Raw genomic sequence first — 21,019 nt, 5'->3', positions numbered from 1 at the left:
CAAGGGGCTAAAATGCATCAGTGCTTAAAAGCAGCTTGCTCCTTTGAAGCTTATGAAGAGCTGGGGACCTCTAGTGGTTCTATATAATAGTTCTTTTATTTGGCACTACAAAGCAAGGTGAAATGTCTGGCAGGGGGAAAGATGAAAAAACATAGGGGCAGGCAAGTCCGCCTTGAATAAAGTTATTGATGTTATGTACCTGATTGGACTAAGTATAGGCAGTCCTTAGCTTATGACCTCAATTGCGCCTGAAATTTCTGTGGCTAATGGAGACAGTTAAGTGTATTTGCCGCATTTTATGATCTTTCTTGCCACAGCTGTTAAATGAATCACTACAGTTTTTAAGTAAGTAACATGGTTGCTAAGTGAATCTAGCTTTCCCATTTGACTTTGCTTGTCAGGTCGCAAAAGGTGATCCCATGACCCCTGCAATCATCATAAATGTGAGTCCGTTGCCAAGCATCTGAATTTTGATCACATGACAATGGGGCTGCTGCAACGGTCGTTAAGTGTGGAAAACTATTTTAAAAAATAAGTCAATTTTTTTCAGTGCTGTTCTAACTTTATGGTCACTAAACGAACTGCTGTAAGTCGAGGACTACCTGTACAAGTTTTGATTGATCACAGAAAGAACGGTGCTATGTAGAGTGAGCCAACGCACAACAGGAATCTGACAAAATAACACTACAGCAGTATTCTGAAGAGTTGGTTTCCTGCAAAAGCAGTAATATCCATTTTTTTTTACTCTCTGTAAAATAATATGATGAGATGCTTATTCTACCTGTACTGTTTGCAGATGATCAATTTTGAAAACTCCTGTAAATCTAGGACAGAATTTGTTATTTGTGTCTTTTAAGGACCTGAGAAGATAAGTGGAGAACACAACACTTTCGTCAAAGTTGCTCAGGATGAAATGATAATCTATGCCACACCTTCTAAAAAAGGACAGCCTTTATTTGCAGGAAAAGACATCACCATGCATAGAGATGTAAAAGACAGGAGATGCAACAATTCTTTTTTGCATCTTTATTTTTGGAAAACACAGGCACATGAGATACCAAAAAGCAGCCAGCCCAGTTTCACTCAACCTCTCTTCCCTCCCTGACTGCATGCAAGACGAGATGCCTGCCCACAAACCAGAAGCACTCAGGCCACAAATACTTTGCTTAAGTTGGACAACAGAAAGGGGGAAATAAAGGAGAGAGGGAGAGAGAAACAGAAAGGGAGAGGGGGAAGGAGGTAGAGAGAGAGAGAGAAATTAACAATAGAAAAAAGGGTAGCAAGAGTAAATCTAGCCCAGATGGAATCTATTCAGAGGACTATAACACCAGTTTTGATGTTGCAAGTATGGAGTGAAGCATAGTTGTATGCAGAATGGGGGAAGATTGGACCTGATAAGCAGCTTAGGCCACAAGATCTTATACAAAATGACAGACAATCCAGCAATATCTGAATATATCCCATTGTTTCAGGCATGCCTGAAAACTGCTAGGTGTTTTGCACTAGTTCAAATTTAAACAAAATCTCAAAAAGGACAATCATTTGGTTATTTCACTCTCTCCATACACACCTCAATTGTTTTAAGGAGCTAATAGTTATTGCCTTGTAGACTACAAGTAATTTCATTTACTTTTATATTATTCCGTCTTTAAGAGTGGCTAGCCAGAATGAGTGTATAAGCATAAGGAAATAGGAGAGAAAATTCAATTGCCATTTTCTGCATAGTGTAGTCTGTAAAGAATGGCACTAGACATATCAGATCCCCTAGATTTATTTGTTGTTTGATGAGGACAAAAATCTCATTTTAACCAAGGAGATGAATACTGCTCTTTTTTCTCCAAACCCTACGTTGATATAACAGAAGCATCAGATGTAAACATCTTCAGGGAATTTTATAAAGATGCATTTTTGGTAAGAAAAAGAACAATTCTAAGATTTTTTAAAAACAATTAGATGAAAGGAAAATAAAATCAGTATAAACATTCATGCCATTTTCTTCCCCTGCTGTCAACTGTTTCTTCTTGGCTATACATTACTTAGAAGGGGCAAATATTTTTCTTTAATACAAGTATCTTCTAGATCTAATCACTCTAGTCAACTGCCTTTTGATGAATGAAGAGCAAGGCATTTATGGATCTCTAGACTTTTGCCTTTACCTTCATGGCTGAACTGGCCTTGAGAAGAATTATCATCTCTAGCATTTTATTGCCCCCCCACAAAAAAACATATCAAAAACTATTTAATAAAGTTCTCATAAATGTTGCATCAAAGTAACCTTCCTTTCCATAGCATTTCATCACTGTCAGGTATTCCTACACTTGGCTAGACAAGGCAAAAGTTGGACCTGATAAAACAATATGGTTGTGTCTTAACAAAGTAACCTTGCATCACTGTATAGAAAATGCAGTTCTGAAAGAGATGGACCTTGGAAGTGTAAGGGCCTCCACCACTCCAGTTGAAGTATTATATAAAGTGAGCAGGGTTTCCAGATTTGCAAGAATGGCCTTTCTACTATGAAATTGCAATAGAAGGAAGTGGCATGTGCTCTTCTCTACCAAGGATTTAAGGGATTTAAGGGACAACGGAAACCAGAACTGTGAAGGTAGGGAGAACACAACACATTAAGGATTAGCACAGACCAGAAGTCTGTTCCTGAATCTCACCTCCCCCAAATGTAGCCTAATCCATCTTTCAAAATCAAGGATTTTGAAGACCCAATAATAAATCCAAATTTATATCTACAAATGGAAGAGGGCCATGCATTGATTGACATTCACTTGGTAACAAATCTATTAAATCTCTTTCTGCTCCTGCCCCCCGAAAATAGCCTTTAGGATCTGTTCATGATATGGAGTCTCTAATTAAGGGTTGAACCACCATATAAATCAGGGAACTGGATTGTTTTTATCAGTTCCAGTGGCCAAATAAATAAGGGGGAAAAAACCACAGCATGCTTCCTAAAAGGTGTAAATTCAAGTTGTTGACTCCTCAGCCCCAAATGTAGAAGTTACTCCCCATTAACAGAACCAGTTTTGGGAGACTACACGAGCCCAAAAAGGAAGTTCTATGCCAAGTTCCACAGAATGATCTAAGTGCTTGTGGCTCCAGAATGAGAGCTATTTCATACCCCTGCATTTGCACAGAACATTTTGTTTTTCTGATGCACATTTGCATACTTAAAACACACCAAGCAACATCCCTCTCAGGAATCTTAGTAAGTTTTGTCTCTTCTGTGTTTCTTTAGAAAAAGCCATTTCTCCTTCACATAACAGGGCAGGAAATGAAGTCAAGGCAGAGCAAAAGCAGCACTGTTGTACTTTCACACTGGAGTTCACATTCATCTTACAAATGGAAAACCACCATCCACCAAGACTGATAGGGCCAAGAGGACCACAATTTTTGTCGGCAGAAATCCTCGCATGAACTATTCCTTTGCCAATGAAAACTGTAGGGACGCAGCAGACAGGTGACCTTTGCAAATATATTTAGGACAGTGTTAGGTCATATGTTCTATTTGAGGTCTCATTCAAGCACAGAAACCCTTGGGCTCTAGAATAAGTAGGAGCCTGAGTTTCAAGGAGAACCATGCAGTGGCTAACTAATCAAAACAAGAAGTTTTCAAGCTGCCTTATGGATAGGAAAAGGTATTTGCTGTTTAATTCATACTGGTATTGCACAGGTTTGAGGACAGTGAGGAAAAAGAGGAAAACAGAGGTAACTCAACAAAATGAAGGAAAGGTGGCCTCAAACTAGAATCTACTTGTTCTCTTGAGGGGAATGCTCATTTCCTTTTCCCTTAATCTATTCATAGTGTGAATATACTGAAAGTCACATTTGAGACCTAAAACCTTCCCTCTTCTCCATAAGGCACAGGATATCCAAGAGGAAACCATGATTTGCTCTTTATCCCTGAATTGCTTCTTCCTCTGTCTCCCCACACCCTTTCACCTCTGATTATCTACCTAGCAGAGCCCTGAGTTGCCCTTTCTTAGGACTTAGTCTCAAAACCTTCCTCAGTGCATACAAGTCCCTTTGGGTTTTTCTTTGGGGGCAAAATACTTTAGTACCTGCACCTCACATTTAATAGGAAGGGACATGGGTTATATCGCAGGAGGGAGAGTAAGTGGAGTTGTCATTAGTGGTAGAAAGACCTATGATGGCTGGCTACTTCTGGGTTTGGTTTTCAGAAACCTACAGACCAGCCTCACTCGGAAGTAAGATTTAATTTGACTCATTTACTACTTCTGTTCCCTGATATACTGGTAAACACTAAAGCTTCCCAGGCCAGCACATGCTCGCTCAAGGCACTTTTCTTCTTTACTGATGCTTAGTTCTTCCTGCAGGCATTTTATGGAAATGACCAAACCATCTAGCCTGTATCTTTTCAGATATTTCAACCAAGACCAACTGCCTTAGCTGAATCCAAGCACATCCACTGGGAACTTAGAACCCATAGCTTTGAAAGGGACCACCTTTCACTGCCATCTCTGCCCAATGGGAGGAGAGGATGAGAGAGGAAAAAAGGGAATTCTGAGCCCGAGTGACCAGGACATTCAGTACACAGTAAATACATGCAGTTCTTTTGCAGCTTGCATCCTTTGATCACAAAGCCAAGGCCACAAACCTCTTCTTTGTGCGCATGTGAACCACTGGCCATAAAGTCACTAGCCAGGCAGTGGTATGTGGGTTTAAGGTATGGCCCATATGCTTTCCAGGGACAATTCCCATCATTATCACTCACCTCAAAAACCAGCAGAAATATAAAGCAAGAAAACAGCCTTCAGAAGGTGGCTGACCATTGCAGCAAACTAATAAATTAAAAAAAAATTATATATCCTCAGGTAACAATGTGGAAAGAGCTTCTAAAGGGATTCAATCCCTTTCAAACAGCTCCCTCAGGCCCAACCCCAATTTGGGGAAATAGTGGCCCACAATTAGTAAAGCATCAATATTAAAATTGAGACAACTGCATTGTTTCAGTGGCTTAGAAAAGTATTAAAGACGCCTGTTCTTCCAAGGCAATTTATCCACTCTCGGCAGCAGCCTGAGGATGAGGGATGGAGAGAGCTCCCTTTGGCTTGTCCTACTTCTCAAAACTTCCAGAGAAAAGCCAGTTCCAGAGAGCTCTAACTGTTCCTCTGCCCTCCTATTCTGCAGGCTATGAAGGCAATATGGTCAACATTCCATGATCTGCTTCATGTTTGCTCTGCTCCTGCTGCCTCATCCTTGGCTGGGGGTTCCATGTAGATTGGGGTCACCGAAGAAGGTTTTTTGAATCTAGGGAAAAAAAATTGGTCTCGAATTACCAGTACAGAAAAGGAGATGGAAAATATTCAACAGGATGAATAACAAAATATATAAAACTGTCTTGAGGGGCAAAGTATTACAGAGTTTTCTAATCTGGTGCTTTCTAGAAGCACCAAGTCTCAACTTTAGAATTCTAAGGTATCAGTCAATGACTGAGGTCAGGGAAAATGCAAGCTGAATAAAGTGGACTGCAATATATCCATCTAACCTAGTGCTGTCTGATTTGTACCAGTCTTCCATAATATCCAACTAAAGCATCCAGTGTTTTTACATGAATACTGAATTTGGAATATTTTGTATGTCCAAAATGTAGGGCATCTTTAGCTTTTGCCTCATCCCGCTTATCTTTTTATAGTTGCTCTATTCTATTCTCTATTACGATCCACTGAAAAGCAAGAGTGCAAAATTTATGTTGGCCCAAGGTTCACATCTGGCTTTTAAACAATATAGCACTTAGACTTATATACCACTTCATAGTGCTTTACAGCCCCCTCTAAGTGGTTTACAGAGTCAGCATATTGCCCCCAACAATCTGGATCCTTGTTTTACCAAACTGGGAAGGATGGAAAGCTGAGTCAACCTTGAGCCGTTGAAGACTGGGCATTGCTTTCCAAAAACTAACTTGGACAACAGTTGATTTTATGAAATGTACATGTAAATGTAATTAAAAATTATTTTAATATGATTGCTGTCCAGTTATGAATTTAACAGGTTCTTCCTTCCGCATGTTAAAAACTGCAATTTAAGAATAACTTCTGAAAGCCTCTGGAACTACACCCAAGGATTACAAGGGGGTAGTCCCATTAGTGCTTCTTGCTCTAAAATTCTACACAATGTCCATTTCATTAAAGAATTAAATAAGGACCAACTTGCAGCAGAGCTAAGCAATGAATAGAAGCTAATTACCCATAACAGGAGATGTTTCCATGACTCCCTTTGGAAAAAAAATCATTTGATCTGACATTTTGCTTAAGAACAACATGTATAAAAGAGAAAGTGCCTAGCCAAATAATCTGGCCATAAGAGTCGGATGGGAAAAAGAAAAGTTTCATACAACAATTAAGTCTAACTTGACCCACAAGATGACTTACGAATATGGAGAGGCAGGGACTCCTACAACCAAGAAGTGATTTTTTTTCCTAAAGAGCCGCCATAGTCCTTTATGATTCCCCCGGACATCCAGATCCCAAATGTGGAGGCACTAAAAGAACAAGTTATAAGTGTCTGACAGCAAGACTGAATGAATCATGTGACTAAAGATTCAAAATCTAAACCAGTTGAGTGTTTCTAAGCAGCTTTCAGTGCTGGCTTATAATATGGTACGGCCTAAATTTGAGCAGGAATTCCTTTTCAACCTTATCATAGGCTAGGCAAGAAGTAAAGGTGGAAATTAAACAGGCTTTAATGGTGGGTTTTCTTTTTTTTTTATCCTGTTATCTTTTTACCAGTTATTAAACCAAGTAATCCTACAAAATGAATTGGATTTGTACATGGCAACAGCTACTAGAATATTTTATACTTTTTAATGGAAAGTACAAATAATTCCTCCTGTAAAAGAATGGTAAATTAAGTTATGGGTGTATGAATCAATGTTAAAACCAAGTTTTTTTTTTTAAATAGATCTGATAGAGAATATAACTGAATGAAGGAGCTATTATTAGATTATAACTTTGTAAACAGATTTGTACAACATCTCAAGTTTATTTGCTCCTAACATAAACTTTTAACATTTATGGTAGCTTTTTTCCCTTTTTTTATGGTTTTCTAAAGTCATTAAAATTTCCAAGGCAGACAGAAGTTATTGCTTTTTAATTATCTTATAATGTATAAGTTAAATCATGCTGTCTAAAGCGGGTAATAACTATATAACAATATGACATATTGATTTATTTTAATACTTTTTTCAACTTTCACATCGATATAAGATATTTTAATAAGTAGGTTGTCTGTCTGTCTGAAAAATACCTTGGCAAGCTGAGTCCAAGTTGTGAAATCTGCCTCCTGCTCCATCTTTATGTACATCACGTAGGTTTTTCCTTCAGTGTCTGGGACAAAAGAATCCTCACAAGGATTTTTGCTATGATCCAGAACTTCAGCCTCACTGAAGAAATGGGTGAAAATAAGATCAGAGAGGGCAAGCAGACAGGAAAGTCCATATTATGAAGCAAATGCCACATTAAAGATACAAAACAGGAACATGCAATCCAAAAAATATTAACTGGCTTTGAGAGATAATAAAATTCCTTTCTTATTTCAAAATCAAAATATTTTTAACGGGTATGCTAGTTGCCAAATTAGCCATAATGCTCTTCTGAATTCACCTTTCAGGCATTTGCCAGCATTTCATAATTCCAGTCCCAACATTTTGCACACTAGATCAGGCCATATAAGACATCCACCTCTCTATCAGTTTCAGTGATCCATTGTTTAACACATAAGGTACCTGAGCAGACGATGAACTTCAATTTCATATGCATCTTTCTTTAAACTATACAATAGAAAGAGAAATAAAAAGTCAGAACTGAAATAGAATTGCTTTACACTCTATAAAGCAGGGGTGTCAAACTCGATTTCATTGAGGGCCGCATCAGGGTTGTGTTTGACCTCGGGTGGGGGGAGGCGTGGCCAGCCCGACATCACTCTTTTGGGGGGCACTTGGGCTCTGCCAGCAAAAATAGGCTCTCAAGCTTCATTTTCTGATGCGACGGCTTCCTGCAACCCTCTGTCAGCAAAAATGGAGCTCGGGAGGCCCATGACTCTTGCGAGCTCTGTTTTCGGCTGCAATGGTCTCCTGCAATCCTCTGCCAGCGAAAATGGAGCTCTGTTTTCGCTGGCAGAGGCACCATGGGCTGGTTCTTTGCTGTTTCCAGGGCGGCCCTGTGGGCCGGAACTAAGCACATCAGGAAGTTTGACACCCCTGCTTTAAAGGGGTAGGATATTTTGCATACTGTAAGACTGTCACTAAAAATGGTGGCAAAAATGGCTGATTTGCAGCAGTGCATTTTCTTCTCCCATTTCCACATACCTTCCTCTGAAAATAAGCAGTGAAATCTTAAGTGGGGGGTGGGGAAGAGGAGGACTGCTCTTATTTCCATCCTTAACTTCCTGCCGATCCTCAAAACATGGTCTAAAAATATGTTGGCAAACATCAGCCATTTTGCTGCTGAAGTTCTACCAAATGATTTGTTGCCCAGAGGCCTCAACATTTGCTCCCACTTTCAAAAAAACCCCTCAGAAACAAAAGGAAATGCCAGAATCTTCTGGCGTTGGTATGTGTATGTTTGTGCTTACACAGAGCTCAAATAATAATAATCGAGGGAATGGCAGATAATGACTGCAGAGATAAACAAGCCCAGTAAATGCTGCAGCTACTAAGGCAGGCACTGTTAATCGCAAATCTTCCACCCCATTCTTTTTTGTAAAGGCATTTTATAGTCATGCAGCTATTGCTCAAATATGATATACAATTTGAAGTGCTATTTATTTGTTTGTTTGTTTGTTTATTTATTTTAATGTACACTCAAGTTTTCCATGACAAAATGTTTTCCCCCCTGCAAATAATACACACGGAAGTCTCTATTAAACCATTAGCCAGCTGCACCAAACTAATTGTTCTTATATTTCTGCTCTTCTATTTTTATTCCATTCTTTCTTCTTGTTCCTTGTGCTCATGAACTGATATGAAACATTTATAGATGCATATTTGTTTGAACCAAACGAGAAGCTGCCAAGAGTCAACCACTGAATTATAATTTTTACAAGTCTACTTTGGTTGGACATTAGTAAATAGTCCCAGTCCCTCCATTAGTCCAAATCCTTGCTCTCTGAAAATGGTAAGGGAATTTAATTTCTGTCCTGACAGGGTTTCCTGTCAAGAGTATTATATTAGGGTTGATCTTTACTTGCTCATGTTCCTCAAGTTCTCTAGTATGGCTACATTCATATTATTTATTTATTTTTATATATATATATATATATATTTCTATGCCGCCCACTCTGAGGACTCTGGGAGGCTTACACCAAAGACAGTATACTAAATAGCCCAACAATCTGGGTCCTCATTTTACCCACCTCGGAAGGATGGAAGGCTGAGTCAACCTTGATCCGCTGAGATTTGATCCGCTGATCTGCTGAACTAGCAGTCAGCAGAAGTAGCTGCAGTACTGCACTCTAACCACTTCACTACCTCGGCTCAGGCAACTCATATTAGTGAGTTGCCTACACAAGAAAGCTTATGGTTAAGTCAGAAGGTGTCCATGTTAGCTTGTTCTCCATATTCTCTACGTACTGAACTTACCTCTCCACATTCTTAAGCTGTACATTGGGGACTGTGTTGAACTTGTGCTTTTTGAAATAGGCTTCCTGGGAAAATATGAATGAAAAAAAAAAAAGGTGGTTTCAAGTATCATTTACCCTAGCCTTCCACTTTTTCCTCCAAAGTACAGCAGGGAGAGCACCATGGATACTACTGCTGCATACAAAGATTTGCAAGGAAAATATTTTCCATCATATCCGAAGAAGAACAACTGCAGCTAAACCATCTCATTTGTTTCATAGATAAGGCAGCAATCATTGGGGAGAGCTGTACTTAGTGAACAACTTGCTGAGTTTTGCTTATCAATGTTTGACTAAAAGGACAAATTGCAAACATTGGGATTAGGGAATCAAGCAACTGAAGATGATATTGATTGCTTTCTTGGGCCAGTTTATAGTTAGTCTAGTCTTCTATTCTATTATCTGAAACAGTTACTTGATTTTTTCTGAGTGCTCACAAGCAAGCGGGCTTCTTCCATCCCACAAGATGAAGCTTTAAAATCTACTTTGCCCATCCAGAGAAATTTCATTTACTTATAATGGCCTTTGAATACTAATATGGGAGACTAGCATAGACTATTTAAAAAAAACCACCTTCTCCTCCTTCCAAAATTATGATGCCATTAGTAGACATTGTCTGAAAGGCAAGGAAGCACTTGAAACTGAACAATCTAACTGTGCTTCTTCTCCAATTGAAACCGCTCAACACCTACACAGGCTATTTTGTGAATAAATAAGGGTATGAGGAAGAGCTACTATTTCTGCATTTGAGTTTAGCAGGGTCACTCACATGGAAGTAGCCATTCATGTTGAGGCCAACAATGCCAAAGTGATACGAACGGGACACGTCTGGGATGAGGCATTCACGGCCTTTCCGCTGTTCTGGCATGCGCATCCACATGTCCCAGTCCCAAAGCTGAGAGAAAAAAGCAGGCAAAATACAACACGGAGAAGAAGCTTTTCTCGGAGAGCAACTTATTTTGCTGCAGCCACCATAAGCATTTTGTACTGCATTAAAACCCCCTTGAAGTTTGAAGCAGAAGATAACTCAACCCAAGTTTCAGATGTAGGCTCTTATTATTTCTCAATTTTGAAAATGGAATGTATCCTGGCACTAATGCTCAAGAGATTTCTGTTCCAACGCATACTTTATATGTAAGCATAAAATCTGGACGAAATGGGAATACTTTTTGTTGTGTTTGATTTCAGTTATTTTCTTTGGCATTAAAAGTCGGGCCATTTTAGAATCCCTGACTAATGTAATTATATAGCATTAGTTTAGGCATTTGCTGGTCATATAATGGTCCTTGATTTAAAAAAAAATTGTCTGGATATTATAGAGTTGGAAAATGGCAGGTCAATGCCTTTTCTTTCTTTTCCCCCTTTTCTTTCCCTCATTTTTCTCTTTCCCTTCCCTATTTTTCCTATTATTTACTTTTGCATTTTTTTGTATGCTACATTATAAACTAATAAAAACTAATAAATGGGAGAAAATGGCAAGTCACTGAGCTTATTGAAAAAAATCTAAATGCTTCAAAAATGCATTTCCCCTTTTTTCTAATGCTTTCGTTGTTCTTGTATGTTCCACATTTTTTTTAAACACCTGCATGTGATATTTAGATTGCATGAACAGTTGGGAATGATGTGAAGTTGTTAGAAAATACATAAGCATGCATGACCAAATGTTATTTAAGTATGTTAATTGTTAGATCTGTATTAAGCATTCTCAATTACTTTGCCAAGGCCAATCAGGAAAATGACTTCTAAGCAGATGGTAGATGGAGGCACAGCAACAGCTTGCCAATGCTTGCCTTTATGAAGAGTTTCTTTAGAAGAAGAAACTAAATCTGCCTTTCTCAGCCTAGGTCCTTCAAATCTGGTCCCTCTGAGCATAGTGGTTGGAAATGATTAGAAGTGGAATTCAATGTATTTGAAAGACATCAGATTAGAAGAGGCCAGTACATTAGTTCACTATTATTGTTAGAGCAGCAGGTCTTTTAAATAGCTATCATGAAGTCAGTTATTTTAATAGCAATAGTACTTAGACTTATATACCACTTCACAGTGCTTTTACAGCCCTCTCTAAGCGGTTTACAGAATCAGCATATTGCCCCCCAACAATCTAGGTCCTCATTTTACCCACCTCGGAAGGATGGAAGGCTTCCTTTTATTCTGTTCTACTGAAACCTTGATGCACCAACTTCTGAAATTTTTCTGATGATTTGAGGGACAATTCATGATTGTTTAAATCTTAAAACTACATTTATGTGTATAAGCATAAAAAAATAAAAATAAAGCCTTTCCAAATAATAAGTTTCCCCAATTACGGAAGCTTTTCAACTGCAGTGTTGGAGCAGGTTTCCTGAACCTGGGTTGCACTTTAGATACAGTATATGGATTTCATCTTCTAGAATTTCTCAGCCAACATGGTCTTTAGTAATAATGCTGAGTTTACAGAGATATTTCTGTTGGGCATTCTACAGAAAAATATGATAAAAAGACTGCATATTTGATTCTGCATATATTAACGGCAACTAGAATCGTATTTTTGCAACAACGGAAAAGTGATGAGATCCCGTCTGAGGAGAATGTAATTAAAAAAATATTAGATTGTGCAGAAATGGATAGATTAACACTTGCTATTAAGGATAAAGAAGAAACTGAATATTTTTTGATAAGGGACACATTTTATCAATGGCTAGATAACAGAAACAGAAGTTGGAAAAGAGGAGATATAAAGGGAGGTAATGGTATAGAGGAGAGTCATTAAAGATGATGTTAAATGTTAAGCATTAAGATTAGTATATTATAATTTTATTATATTATTAATATGATGGTGATGACTAAATATAATGAAGATGTAGAAATATGACTATTTAAACATAATTGTACCCAGAATACACACTGTTGGATGAAAATTGAGTGTTATAGAAATAAAACAAATAAAACTAATGCTGAGTTTACTTATTTGGAAATTGCAAAGGTCAGAAAGAGTATGCTAGAGGGCCCCATAATCCCAATTATGAAAGAAAAGCTACCATTAATTCATTATGAATACCAGAGGATAGTAATGCAAAACTGGCCATCAACCTAACACACACACACACACACACACACACACACACAGAGAGAGAGAGAGAGAGAGAGAGAGAGAGAGAGAGAGAGAGAGAGAGAGAGAGAGAGAGAGACGGTCTTATTCAGTAAGGAAAAACAACCTGTGAAAACAGACTGACCTTCTCTGGTGTTGGCCACTTGGGCTCCAATTCATCCTTATAGAGAGTCTTTCTTAGCACCCAGCCCAGGCCTGGCATGGTCTCTACACGATACAGAAGTGAAGGGTCCTCAGCGGTATGTTCATATCCCTAATTAACAAAAGAGAAAGATTTAGGAAATCTTCCCCAGCAGTAAACTTATCACACAGTCCTTCATCCAAGTTTGGGGGAATGATGTGAAATGTGATAACAGGGAGCATCAGGGTAACAGATAACTAACCTGATCATTCCAAGCAGAGATGCAATACAAGCTGTCATCTTCTTCCAGCAAATAGATAGACTGGCTTAGAAAGCTAAGAAAATGAAGAAGAATTTCAAAGAACAAGCCAACACTGATTTGATTTATGAAAGCAATGCTGTGAATTGCTTAAGATTGAAGCATTCTTTTAAAAAGGAGATTGCTTGGAACAAAGGCACTAGTGAAGCACTAGCGAAACTAATGACATGAATGAGTTACATGAGCTAAATATGTTCTCACTTTGAGTATAAGAATTGGAAAATGGGATACTGAACAAGCTTCAAACATATGCAGATATTTTGTATAAGCTCTAAAGACTCATTTTGTGTTAAAATGCTAATTCATACTTCTCAGTGAAAATACTTTTTCTGAGTCAGCTTGCATACTGTGATCTAAGTTATCTTTCCTGACCATCAGAATTTCTTCTGATGGACTTGATGGAGGAACTCTCATCCTACAGTATCTCCCTTGCAATGGAGTTATACTTTCATTGTCAATGAATGGCAATATATTATTCATCTAAAACTTGCCAGCCACACTGACAGAAGAAGTATCAGGACCCAACCGCAATTCTTTGCTGGCAAAACAAAATAAGACCAAGGTAGAAAATGAATTCAATTAATACCTGAAGAAATCAATGGAAATGTCCAAGTCTTCTTCCAATACCACAGCAAACTTTGCATCCTACAAAACAATCAGGATATAAGGGAACCTACAGTGTTTCAAATTTATATACACATTTTCACTCAGTGTAAGAATTTCTGGAAAGCTGACAATTTAGCAATGTATTATCTTCATCAGAATATAAGAACATTCCTTTTTCAGTAACAACTAAATCATCAAAACCTGTATTTCTAAAAAGCATGGCATTATGAGTATTTGCCATCATGTTATGTTTACGTAAAACAGGAACTGCAACTTCCAGGTTTGCGTTAGGTACTTATTACTATAACTCCTTTAATTAATTAAAACTAACTCTCAGTAGTTACATAGAAGAGCATATTCCAAAGCAGAATTTTCCTAAATGAATAGTCCTCTCTAGACTGGCAAAAATAGAAGAGCTGACATACCGGGTGCAAGTTGAATGTTGCAGTCAAACTGGCCTTGTAGTGCTATATGGGGACAAAAGAAGGAGTAAGAATGGGGGCATTTCTCGAAATCTGTTTATTCTTATAAATGTGGTAATACTAATAGAGTCATTACTGAAAAGCTACTTTTTAAAACATTCAGACCAACCATCTTCAACTCTTGGCTTCGTTTGTGCCTCAAAGCAAGATTGACACATACCCTGCATTTCTAATCATACAAAGCTGACAAATTCAAGCCCAGAATGCCAATGGAGAGCCAAGGCTTGTGCTTGAGCTCATCCACCATAAATCAATCTGGAGGATAACAAGTACAGAATAGGATTTCTAATGGAGTTAATGGTTTAATGGAAGCAGCAGTCAAGGCAATGAAATGAAATGAGCCACTCACCTGAGCGACTCTTGCATTTTTAATGCTGATGGGCGTGTGCTGGATTCCCTTCAGGCCAAATAATTCAACTACATCCATTGGCTCCTGGAAAAAAAGGAAATGTGTGTGGTAAATAAGGTTTTCTGAACTGTGCTCGTTCATTTTCATCTTCCAGGTTGGATACAAATCATCTTCTATTTTGGAGATTTCTGGGATTGAACCGTTTTTTTCTAGAATAGGGGTAAACAACCTGTGGCCTCTAGCTTTTTCATTATAGTCCTCAGTGGGTTCTGAAACTATTAATGATTAATAATTTATCACTATTTTGAAGCAGGAAATACCTGAAGTAAAAGCTGTACACAGTTCTTAATTTTGTATTAGTATTCTGCCCACTGTGATCCCCAGATTTTCAAAATGTATTGCATTCTGTTTCTGACCTACAGGTGACACATATCTTAGAACTTCACCTTTCAGATCCTCAAACCAAGATGCATAACTTCATGTAACTAATGAAAATTACTGTCTGCTTCTACAAAAATAAGAATTACCATCCAAATTCCTATAATGTTCCTTATCTTTTTTAAATGGTACATTAGCATATTTTATTATAGACATAGTATGTTTTTATAATATGCTTCTTCAATGCCAAACACTGAAGGCTCTTTATTTGCCCACGGAATACAAGTTGTTCATTTTGTTCAGAGAAAAACAGAAGTAGATCAGAATATATATATATAGTCTATTTGCATTTTATTACGTAGTTACATCCCAGTTTCAAAGAGGGTAGATTATGTTATAGGGATAGCCAATGGCAGATATTGGTCTGAACAAAGTGCCTGAAATAGTCTTTGAAAAAAGGGTATGACTCATAGCTTTGTTTCACTGTAAATACAATTTACAATTAAATATCTCAGTAGTTAGATGGTGTCAACCTTATTATAGATCTGATCAATTGCTGAGGGATCTAGTTAAGATTGATTTCTGAAGTCTACAAGGATCCCAAGGCTTCGTATCTAGAAGTTTCTCATCTATAATAAAATAATCCATTTATTTTCTCATACATGCATAAGCATAAAACTGAATGATTCAGTGCCTTAAAGACTTGCTTTCATCCTGCCCTTCTGTAGCCAGGTGACACAGTTGCTATGGCAACAAAACAACTCTGTAAAGGAGTATCTACCATGTGAATAGAGGTATTCCTTTTCAGGAAGGAAAACAGCTCTGCTGTAGGGACCAACAAACGTTAAGTCTGAGTTGAACCATACCACTTAGTAAATACTACTACTGCCCCCAGAACAAATTTCATGACAGAACACAAAAAAAAGTAGTAGTATTAGTAATACAACACACAGAAGAAACAAAATCTCCTCAGTGTTTTTAGCCAAAATATATTTGCAATGCTCAGATAAAGATGGCTCTCTTAAAGTTCCCATATTACACAGTGCTGGTCACCTACAGGCTCTACGTTCATCTTGAGAGCCTTTTCAAAAGTTCTCAGTGAAGTGTATTCTTTCATAAAGAGAATATAGTAGGGGAACAACTTTAATTTGAATTTGTCCTGGCCTAATTCTTTAATGTTCTTTACATCAAAGAATTAGGCCAGGACAAATTCAAATTAAAGTTATCACCCAAAAGGCCACCCCAAGTGCTGCAACTTGACCCCCCCCCAAAGTTACACACCTCCAAAGTAGAGGTGCGTGTAGAACTTCAAAAGTTCTCAGTGAAGTGTATTCTTTCATAAAGAGAATATAGTAGGGGAACAACTTTAATTTGAATTTGTCGTGGCCTAATTCTTTGATGTAAAGAACATCACCCAAAAGGCCACCCCAAGTGCTGTAACTTGACCCCCCCCAAAGTTACACACCTCCAAAGTAGAAGTAGATCCACTCTTCCTGATGACTTACCTCATAATATCCATCAATAAAAACTGTTATCATTTGAGGATTGACCCCTTGTGCTGATAGAAGAGACCGCAGCATCCTAAACAGAAAAGGGTTAATATATTTGCTGTGATTCCCAGAAAGCTTTTTAATATATTCCTAGAATATATATCTAATACTAGATTAACACTTTAGTATTAGTGATATAAACTTGACTAACCTTTATTCATGTTAATCTCAAATTATGTATTGTATGCCACTCAAGAGTTGACTGTTTAGAATATAAATTGTTGACAAATAAACAAAGGATGAGATTTGCAGGATCTCAGATTTACACTTTTGTTCTATTTTAGATGAACTCTTCCAGCTGATTCTGGATTGTGACAACTTTTCCCTTCCTTGCAGGATAGAAGACTTTGTTTAGAGCATGGGTGTCAAACTTGCAGCATCATGTTGCCTTCATGTGACGTATCGTGACGGTTCCCCACTTCGCGGAGCAGGGGTGGGCGTGGCCTGCACGTGACGCATCCAGCCTCAGCCTGCCAGTTTGACACCCGTGGTTTAGAGGGACAAAATCAAGAAAACTTGACCACATCATTTGGGAACTGGAGATTATATTTCAACAGACATTAGGCAGGCAAAAAATATGAATTCTCCACTTGATGTTGCATAGCAGTTACTTTGTCCCTACTAACTGTCTCTCACCTGTACAGGTAGTTCGGTCTGTTCCCTGCAATGACAGCAACAGGTACATCAAAAACTTTGTTGTCTTTTAGCTAAAAAAAGGAACACCAGAAACAGACATTTAAAATAGACTGTCAACAGCTCTTTTCCCCCATTTCACCTTTTATTTTTGTCTGTTCTATACTTGAACATTTAAGGCTGTGTTTCTCAACATTGGCAACCTGAGGATCTGTGGTCTTCAACTCCCAGAATGGATGGCTGGGGAAATCAGGGAAATGAGATCCATGCATCTTCAAGTTACCAAGATTGAGAAACACTGATTGAAGTAGAAAGCTGGGAATAGCTAAATTCTGTATAAGCAATTTTTCCTTGCCTGTAGTCTCAAGACTTAGATTACGAACTCAAACCAATACTGTCTGACCACTACCAGAATTAGGATTGTATAAATAGATTTTAAATCTATTTATCTATCTATCTACTTATATGTTGCAGAATTCAGAAAAGATTCCCAGTAGTATTTATATTTGTCTCATGTATCTCACATTCAGAGAAATAGGCAGTTGGCAAAGAAAGAAGGAGATTGGAAATAAAGTAAAAGTCAGAAAAGGTAAAAAAAAAAAAAAAAAGGTAAGGCATGAAGGACAAATACAACAATCATATGAACATAAAAGATCATTTAAAAAAAATCTGACTCCCAACTAAACAGTCTGGTAAACTTTATTGCCAGATAGAACATCCTTCCTATCTATCTATCTATCTATCTATCTATCTATCTATCTATCTATCTATCTATCTATCTATCTCACATTAATCATTTGATAGGTCAGTAAAATCTATGTAATTAGATAGAAATTTTGTTTCTAGAACGAGTTGGTGAAGAAGGGCCATTATTGTACTTACTGGATCAGGATTGAACTCTATAGGTGTAGGATCTTTACAGCTGCAGACACTTCCATAACCTTCCACTTTGCTGCAAAAACGCTTTCGCCGCCGATTCAACTCAGTATCTGGCCAATGGCATTCTGCCTCTGTGGAATACATCATCATGAGATATAGGAGAGTTTTGAAATAGAAAGCCGTTTATCAATTTATGTTCTGCTACAGGCAGCTCAGAACATTCTTAGGATGTTTCAATCTATGATACCCATAAGCAACAAAACATCACTAATGATCAAAATTCTGAGAGTGAAAATTCAAAACATTTCTATGACAAATAATGCCTGGCTGCCAAGCAGAAAATGATTTTTTTAAAAAAAAAATCCTCTCTTTTGAATATGGAATAAAAAAATAAGATCTTGTCTTCAAGGAAGCTTTTAATTTCATTGGATTTGCTTCAAGAGAAACCAGAGAGAACAGCACTGTAAGTCAGAATATTAGAGCTGCCAATTTCTGAACCTATCCCTAATCCAGCCTATCATTTTGGGTTTCAGAAGAAAATCAGGATGAGAAAAGCTAAAACAACATACAGATAGTCCTTGACTTACAACCATATTTGGGATCAAGACAACTGTCACTAAGTCAGATGATTGTTAAATGAATCATGCCTGATTTATTTATTTTGCTGCAGTTGTTAAGCAAATCCATCTCCCCCCCCCATGGACTTTGCTTATCAGAAGCTGGTTGAGAAGTTGGTGTATGGTGACCTTGGAAGGTTCTAACCATTATAAATAGGTATCTGTTGCCAAGCACCCAAGGGTCAGGACTGATCCCAAGTCTCTTTTTTAGGGCCATTGTAATTTTGAAATGGTTGCTAAGCAAATGTTTATAAATTGAGGATCACTTGTATTACACTGAGTAGGAAGTCAATCTATCCTTGGCTCAGATCTCCTATACTTGTGTCACACAAAATACTTGACAATTTTTATCCCACTTCAGTAGAAACTTTACTAGTTTTAGTCCTCTTCCTCAATTCTTTACCTCAGCCAGGTTCCCGATTGCCTAGCTTTAAAGCTGTTCAAGAGTAGTCTCTACCAATCCTTCTTGGGAATGAATATCATACCTTCCACAGAGGTTAATTGGACTTCTGTTTTCAGTAAGACTGGCTCTCCCCATGAGGAGAGCAGTGCAGACTTGGCATGCTTCTCGCCATAGACTTCACCTACAGAGAACACAACACATTATGGGCAATAGGCAGCCAATAACCATTCACTACTTTGGCTATTAGATCCCTGATGCAGCAATCAATCTTACTTTTTCACTAGGCTCCTTTTGATATTTTTTATAGTGCAAAAGAAAGATTAACAAAATATCCCTCTATGGCACTCAGAGTAGGAGGAGATAAAGACAACCCCAACTGTTGTAGAAGAGAGAAAATTGGTTTGGATATGAAACATTGCAGCTGCCTATGCCGCATATTGTTAACAGAAAAAGTCCTCAGTTTCTCATGCTCCAATTTAATGGTGCTGAGAAGTTCCAATATCATGAATATATGAAAAACAAGAAGCTAGAGCAGCACCAAATATTTGGCTTGGTTAATATTATACTTCTCCTTGAAAAAGTTACAACCCATCAGGAGCCCTCTCCTGCGTCCCTTTCTCCCCTGGAGATTTCTGCCCCTGCTCAGTTCTGACCTCCTTTTTTCCCCACAAATGTCCACATGTCTCGCCAGCTGAGGGAAGCTGCAATCTGGCTCCCTAAACTCTTCAGAAGATTCTTGGCTGTGTCTTTAAGGTGGAAGGAGCCCTCATCCTGAAAAGGAAGAAATCCCACAATATTAATACAGATACATGGTTTATATATCCTTTAAGCATAAAGAAACATTCGATGCTGCCTCGGTTCTTTTAAGCTAAAGTTCCATTAAAAAAAAAAAAACTGGTAATAAGATGTCAAAGTAAGTGTCAGACCTGGAAGCCATCTTTTCATCTTTGAGCCTTCAGGCCTGCCACAAATTCTACCGTGGGAAAATGGGAGCGGGGATTGTATGGAGTGAAAATGATATGTAGTCAAAATAGCATTCTATCTAGAAAGTCAAGGTGGTTGTGCCTGCAGTTGTGCTGAGAAGAATGAGGAGGTATCTTCTGTTCCAGAGGGTACCCGATTGGTTCGTGTGATGGACATGTGGGTGAAGGGCAAGGACTTGAACTTTCTTTTGGGTGAGGAAAACCCAGAAGTTCTCAGATTCGGGTTTTCCCAGATGTGCCAATATGACATCTCTAATAAAAATTAGCTTTGAGGAAATTCAAGCCTCGAAGTTTGATTTCATTAGGGGTGTTACTTGGAAAACTGACAGTAAGTCTTGGGGGTTTTTTTGCTTTTCTAGTGTGTCATCAGTGGTGGGTTGCTCCCGGTTCGGTCTGGTTCTTGCGAACCAGTAGTAATGCCGGTAGGAGGCTCCGCCCACCCGGCCGGACATCATCACTGACAATCTGCACACGTGCAGAAGCGCGTGCTACGGTTGCGAACCGGTAGCGGAGGTAAGTAAGACCCACCCGTGTGTCATATAATTTAAAATTAAATACATACAAAATTACAAGATTAAATTTTCAAATACAATCCATAAAATTAATGTTTAACAGTAGAGCAATCCCCTTTTCTTCTCTATCAAAGTATTTCTAGTTTCATTAGATTATCTTCAAGTGAAACTAGAAGTTTAATTTCTGTTAAATGTCAGTTATTTGAAAGAAAGAAAAAAACATTTACAACACCAATTTCAACTTACCTTAATTGTGAAAATAAGGATGCGACCCTTGGCCACCATGTTGAGGAACAGAACCATGGCCTCATCTTCATGGGGAGAATATGTGTCAAAAACTCGCTTTGCCATCACATGGCCCTACAAAACAATCCAAAATTGTGTTAGATCACTTCTTCTCAAATTGTGACCTTCCAAATAGGTTGGGACCACAACTCTTTTTTTGGGAATTGCAGTT

General features: G+C 38.1%; 1 protein-coding gene across 1 annotated transcript in view; it reads right to left on the bottom strand.

Annotated features, from left to right (window-relative positions):
* Positions 1 to 933: 933 nt before the first annotated feature.
* Positions 934 to 21,019, bottom strand: part of POMGNT1 (protein O-linked mannose N-acetylglucosaminyltransferase 1 (beta 1,2-)) — a 34,627-nt gene continuing 14,541 nt past the window's right edge. The window contains exons 6-22 of the mRNA XM_070941369.1: positions 20,809 to 20,922; positions 19,721 to 19,838; positions 19,150 to 19,248; positions 18,051 to 18,178; positions 17,172 to 17,242; positions 16,491 to 16,566; positions 14,608 to 14,691; positions 14,202 to 14,243; positions 13,757 to 13,815; positions 13,114 to 13,186; positions 12,855 to 12,983; positions 10,412 to 10,537; positions 9,605 to 9,669; positions 7,751 to 7,795; positions 7,273 to 7,408; positions 6,399 to 6,508; positions 934 to 5,277 (exon numbers count right to left, since the gene is read on the bottom strand). Coding sequence (XP_070797470.1) covers positions 5,196 to 5,277; positions 6,399 to 6,508; positions 7,273 to 7,408; positions 7,751 to 7,795; positions 9,605 to 9,669; positions 10,412 to 10,537; positions 12,855 to 12,983; positions 13,114 to 13,186; positions 13,757 to 13,815; positions 14,202 to 14,243; positions 14,608 to 14,691; positions 16,491 to 16,566; positions 17,172 to 17,242; positions 18,051 to 18,178; positions 19,150 to 19,248; positions 19,721 to 19,838; positions 20,809 to 20,922 — 1,557 coding nt within the window. The 3' untranslated portion in view covers positions 934 to 5,195. The remainder of the gene's footprint in view (positions 5,278 to 6,398; positions 6,509 to 7,272; positions 7,409 to 7,750; positions 7,796 to 9,604; positions 9,670 to 10,411; positions 10,538 to 12,854; positions 12,984 to 13,113; positions 13,187 to 13,756; positions 13,816 to 14,201; positions 14,244 to 14,607; positions 14,692 to 16,490; positions 16,567 to 17,171; positions 17,243 to 18,050; positions 18,179 to 19,149; positions 19,249 to 19,720; positions 19,839 to 20,808; positions 20,923 to 21,019) is intronic.

Source organism: Pituophis catenifer, unplaced genomic scaffold (assembly GCF_029215685.1).
Source record: "Pituophis catenifer annectens isolate HBS135680 unplaced genomic scaffold, rPitCat1.0.hap2 SCAF_3, whole genome shotgun sequence".
Taxonomy (NCBI): Eukaryota; Metazoa; Chordata; class Lepidosauria; order Squamata; family Colubridae; genus Pituophis; species Pituophis catenifer.
This window is presented reverse-complemented; position numbering and strand designations above follow the sequence as displayed.